This window comes from Sinocyclocheilus anshuiensis, unplaced genomic scaffold (genome assembly GCF_001515605.1).
Source record: "Sinocyclocheilus anshuiensis isolate Anshui unplaced genomic scaffold, SAMN03320099.WGS_v1.1 scaffold137, whole genome shotgun sequence".
NCBI classification, from domain to species: domain Eukaryota; kingdom Metazoa; phylum Chordata; class Actinopteri; order Cypriniformes; family Cyprinidae; genus Sinocyclocheilus; species Sinocyclocheilus anshuiensis.
In genome coordinates this window covers 10,351-16,336 of record NW_015537932.1, presented here as the reverse complement: position 1 = coordinate 16,336, position 5,986 = coordinate 10,351, and the positions used below count along the sequence as shown (strand labels likewise).

The 5,986-nt window shown below is 35.2% G+C and overlaps 1 protein-coding gene across 1 annotated transcript in view; it reads right to left on the bottom strand.

The window, feature by feature from the left end:
- The window catches only part of LOC107658289 (A disintegrin and metalloproteinase with thrombospondin motifs 12-like), a 23,364-nt gene that overhangs the window by 13,442 nt on the left and 3,936 nt on the right, over positions 1–5,986 (bottom strand). Inside the window, exons 6-11 of the mRNA XM_016446798.1 lie at positions 4,789–4,938; positions 2,527–2,670; positions 2,260–2,404; positions 2,049–2,141; positions 1,827–1,972; positions 697–866 (exon numbers count right to left, since the gene is read on the bottom strand). Of these exons, the coding sequence (XP_016302284.1) occupies positions 697–866; positions 1,827–1,972; positions 2,049–2,141; positions 2,260–2,404; positions 2,527–2,670; positions 4,789–4,938 (848 nt within the window). The remainder of the gene's footprint in view (positions 1–696; positions 867–1,826; positions 1,973–2,048; positions 2,142–2,259; positions 2,405–2,526; positions 2,671–4,788; positions 4,939–5,986) is intronic.

Sequence of the window (5,986 nt, the reverse complement as noted above, 5' to 3'; positions counted from 1 at the left end):
GGGCGTGTTTGTTTTGGTGATTTCAAATATCAACATTGGCTACCAGAAATCGCTTACCCTGCCTTTAACACAGTATCTTGGCTCAGCTGTTCAACTGTAGATAGCACATGTTTTCATCTCTCAAGTCTTCAGTGCAACTAACTTTAAATGCTTTACATTTGTGTAGCCAGTTGTGTTTATTCAAACAGTACTTGAGAAAAACAACAGTTAATCAACTAGACTTTTTCCAACTTCTGAAGAAAATGCAAGCGATGTAAAAGCCACGACTGCGATGCTAGGGTGTTCGGGTTCGGGCTTGTTTGATGATAATCAGAAATGTTTCTTGAGCAGCAAATCAGCTTATTAGAATGATTTCTGAAGGATCATGTGACACTGAAGACTGGAGTAATGATGCTGAAAATTCAGCTTTGATCACAGGAATAAATCTCATGTTAAAATATGTTCAAATAGAAAACACTTATTTTAAATTGAAATTATATTTCACAATACTACTTTTTTTGTATTTTCGGTCACATACAGTAAATGCAGCTTTGGTGAGCATAAAGAGACATATTTCAAAAACATTAAAAACCTCACCGACCCCCAATTTTTGAACAGTAGTGTACATTTTCATGACCACAAATATTGATTTCATATCATGCACATATACAAATTTGAATGCAATATTTTGATGCATGTGATGCAAAGTGATCTTACACGAGCTTGCAACAGGTATCCACTCGTAGAGTTCGTTGTGGTAAGGCACAGTGTTAAATTCACTGCACTGCATCTCTCTAAAGGAGGGATGTTTTCTGGCACACGGCTTCGTGTTGCAAATTTTGTAGCGCTTCCGTTCGCCTGTACAATATTTGCCTCCAAACTCAGGTCTGAACACAGAAACAAAAATCATGCTACAGATCATGTTCAGCAAAATGTACAAGAAAAGACAGAGAAGGCGGAGGGACTGAAATTGAAGAGACTCAAAAGTGGTTACTTAAATACTTAAAATGGTGTGGTTTTAAGACGCTAGTCAATTTATGACAGAGCCCTAACAGACCAAAAAGTTTGTAAAATAGTTACAGGAGTAGTAGACCCTCTAGTGTATTCTGCTGGTAGTACAGCAGATAATGGGCAGAAATGCACTCAACTTCACCTTTTATTTTGAAGCAATGCAAACAAATAATTTGATTAGTAAATTTTAATTGTTAATCTTCTTGGCACATAATTTATTTAATATCTATAAATTATATATATATATATGTGTGTAATTAAGCTTTGTCATCACAGGAATAAAGCACATTTTAAAATATATTCACATAATAAACAGTTATTTTAAATTGTAATAATATTCACAATATTACTGTTTTAAGTGTATTCTATATACACACACACACACACACAAAATATACTTTATAAAAATATTGATTTCTTTAAAACAAATCTTACCATATAGTTACAGTATATTTATGTATCTACATAAGCACATTGATATTAAAATATTGTGGTCTGTAAGAGTTTTAATGCTATTAAATGAAGTCTATAATGCTCACCAAGGCTGCATTTATTTGATCAAAGATGCAGTAAAAACAGTAATATTGTGAAATATTATTACAATTTTAAAAAACTGTTTTCTATTGTAATATATATTTAAATATAATTTATTCCTGTGATGCAAAGCTGAATTTCCAGCATCATTACTCCAGTCTTCAGTGTCACATGATCCTTCAGAAATCACTTTTGATAAATTTAATGCCTTCTTGCCAAAACCTTACTGAAAAAAAGAATGAATAAAAGAAAAGCACTAAAAGGAATAATGAATAGAAGCAGCAGTAGAGAGTGATGTGTACTTGGGTTGGTTGCATTCCCTGTCCGCTGACTGGACGCCGGCTCCACAGGTACGAGAGCAGTGAGACCAGGTGCTCCAGGGACCCCAACCTCCATGCACTGTTTCCGGTAACTTCCCTACAATCACACACTCACCAGAGATACACCACTGACACACATAAACACACAGTTAAATGCATAGTAATACAAAACGTTTTTCTAAATGTACAGTAAACCTCTCGTACCTTCTCAGGTCCACACCTGGTTCCGTCTATCGGCGAGTCCAGTTTGGAGCGGCAGGATCCATTTACAGAGCACCACAGAATCTGACACACATTCTGGAACCAAAAGAGCCTGAATTAATGGCTTGACAACCTGAAGATCCCCTTTCATTATTAGAGACAACTAAATATTTTAGAACCACATTTCATTCATCTTGAATGCATCACTCCTTACTTCCACTTCTGAGCAGAAGGTGGCGTTGGGTCCGTACTGCAGCTGGCACTGGTGCTGGGGGGTGTATCGCACTCCAGGTGCTGCCAGCGGAGAGCTGAGGTCCCTCTTAGATGGCCGGTCATCCAGACAGAAACCCCAACCACGACTGAGAGAATAACAGAGCTTTACGAATGAAGATCATAGTATGAAATACTCAAAACGTAGTGGTACGACATAAGATATAAAGCATGCAATTACATGTTCCTGTACATGAGTGTGTGTTCTCACTCGAGAAAGCGTGTGATGTACTCCTTGCTGCAGGAGGACCACATGAGAGGAGAGGAGTCGTAGTGGAGCTGACGGGACATGATGAAGGGATGCCTCCCGACTAACTCACAGTCATTCCCTTGACCGTCATGATGGATTCCAAAACTACAGCACAAAACAAGGTGACGTCACCTTTTTTCCTTTTTAAACATACAGTACCATTTAAAAGTTTGGGGTTGGTAAGATTTTCGAAATGTTTTTTTAAAGAAGTCTCTTTTGCTCATCAAGGCTGCATTTATTTGATAAAAATACAGTAAAAACAGCAATATTGTGAAATATTATTACAATTTAAAATAGCTCTTTTCTATTTGAATATATTTTGAAATTAAAATGTATTCCTGTGATGCAAAGCTGAATTTTCTGCATCATTACTCCAGTCTTCAGTGTCACATGATCCTTCAGAAATCATTCTGATATGCTGATTTACTGTTCATGAAACATTTGTGCTGCTTGATATTTTTATGTAAACTGTGATCAATTTATTTCAGGATTCTTTGATGAATATAAAGTTGGAAGGAACAGCATTTATTCAAAACAGAAATTATAAATGTCTTTACTGTCACTTTAATGCATCTTTGCTGAATGAAAGGTATTAATTTATTTAAAGGGGTCATATGATGCGATTTCAAGATTTCCTTTCTCTTTGGAGTGTTACAAGCTAAAGTTGCAAAGACTAAAGTCTCAAACTCAAAGAGATATTCTTTATAAAATTTAAGACTTGTCCACGCCTTCCTAAAATGCCTCGTTTAAACACGCCCCCACATGTCTACGTCACTGTGTGTGAAGATTCGCATAACACCGCCCAAATGTTCAGGCAAAGAAAGAAGGCGTTACTTTTATTCTCGCTGTAGTATTGTTGCTGCCGCCACCGCCGTGTTGTGGAGACGCTGTGTTTCGTTGAAGAGGACACGACTAGAAATCAGTGGTTAAGTTGTATTTACAACACTGTTCCAGAACAGTTCAACCCAAATATTCATGTGATGTGTGCAGCGCATTTTACGGAGTACGAGGACTGTTTCCTGAGAGAGTAGACTACAATGCCGGCTGTTCTGACTCACAGCCTGTAAGTACGTTTTCATATTTAAAGGATTTGCCGCTGATGATTCAAACGTGAGTTTTGAGCAGTGTAGAGTAGGGCTTGTTGTTTGTCATTTCTCCGATCACAAATGCAGACATGGTTTTATGTTCACGCGGTGCGATGCAACGTGTAAAAAGACAGTATAAGTCATTATAATCTGTAATTATATCCCCACTGGATGCAACAAATGCCTCATTTGTAATGGGTTTTAATGTTTTTGCCTCGTCGCTCCAGCCGGACACGGCATCATCACAGTATGGTAGGGGCGTAACATTTCCGTCACACACTTGAGGTATTCGGCCAATCACAACACACTGGATAGCTGGCCAATCAGAGCACACCTCGCTTTTCAGACCGATGAGCTTTGTAAAAATCGACGCGTTTCAGAAAGGCGGGGCATAGAGGAGAAACAATAATGTACAGTATGTGGAAAATAATGTGTTTTTTGAACCTTAAACCGCATAAACACGTTTCATTACATCAAATACACAAAATAATGGTCTTTTTTAGCAATGTCATATGACCCCTTTAAAAAAAAAAAGGATGCTTGAAAATGAAATGTTTTTGGCTTTGCAATAACATTCACCAGTGAATCATGCAATATAACACCAGATATGCATAAGTAAATTAATGTAGTCACATTTTTTGATAAATGTAACAGTTTGGTGTGCAATGTAAATTTTTATTTTACATTTATTTATTTTATTTATTATTTTATTTTTTAAATGTTGCATAGGAATGCCACCCAATTTTCATGCCATTATAATAGTAAAATTAATTATATAATATTTTAAAAAGATGTATTTTTCAATATATATTATTTCTAAAATGCTTTATGCATTTTACCAGAAAATGCATTTGTTTTTCGATTTCTGTTCAACCACATAAGACTGTGACGTTTCCACCATAAAACCACCGGATTATCTTTTTTTAATAAAAAATGTTATTATTATTGCTATTATTATTTCAGAGTGTCATCTTGTAAAACAAAATTTGTATCAGTTTTTAAAGAAAAAAATGATCTTGGCATGAACATTGAGCCTGAGGTGGGAAAAATGTGACCTTTCCAAATGCTGAATGAAAAATGAATGCCATATTCAGGCACCAATGGCACCATTTCATGAGAATGACCCACACAGACATACCTGTGTCCGAGCTCATGAGCGATGGTGAAAGCGACAGGTAGCCCTGAGTCCTCGTTGATATTACAGGAGCGATGCGGCTGACACATGCCCGACAGGTGAGACAAGCCCAGCGTCTCACACGGCTGATTCATGCCTGCGCAGATATTCTTCCTGAGAGGAGAGATCACATCAGGTCAGACACAGCACAGCACAACAGCTGCTTTGATTCTATTTATAGGCTACTAAAGTCATGCTGCAGGGGTAAAACTGCTGAAGAAGAGTTATGGCAGGGGTTGAATTCTTAGTCATTTATTTGGCTGTGTTCTGCATGCATGAGCTCTGGAGAATCTCAAAGCCTTGGACACAGAACATGGTGAAGTCATTCAGTCTGTGGAGTTCTGGGTTGAAATTAGAGCGTTTAGGGTCTGTTAAATGCTCAGAGACAAACAGCTCCATTACTGCAACCAAGAAACTGACATTTATGATAAATGAGAGTCAGCAGGTTCACATGTGTGTTTGACAGCACTTTATCTTTTGGTAATGGTATTATTATGCAAATGGTATTGTGCAATTGTTTCAGAGGTTTATTCCAGGGTACTGAGGTTTATTCAGCAATATTAAATAATTTCATGGACTTGAATAAATGTAGTTAATTTAGATGAAGATATTTAGATATTATTATTTAGATAATTTAGATGTTTTGTCAATGGACAACTGATTTTATAACCATATTATAACTATAACCATAAGAATGTATATATTTGACAAGAATGCATAGACTTGACAGTAATGAAATATTAATACAATTTTATACTAACTGTTTTCCATTTCAATATATTTAAAAAAAAAAATTTATTCCCATTGTAGAAGGTGAAGTTTTAGCATAGATTACTCCAGTCTTCAGTGTCACATGATCCTTCAGAAACCATTAATATAAATATTAGATTAAAAAACATTTTTAAAAAGAAGTACTAAAATTACTAACACTAAAACAATTAAAACGATGAAATAAAATGATTAAAAATATATTTTAAAACAAAAATGAATAAAAATGACAATAATACATAACAAAATAACAAAAATTAATATCAAACTAAAATATGATTATAAAAATATGATAAAAAGCTAATACAAAAATTAATTAAATATATAATAGTATAAAAATAATACTATATATATATATATATATATATATATATATATATAATAAATATAAGAA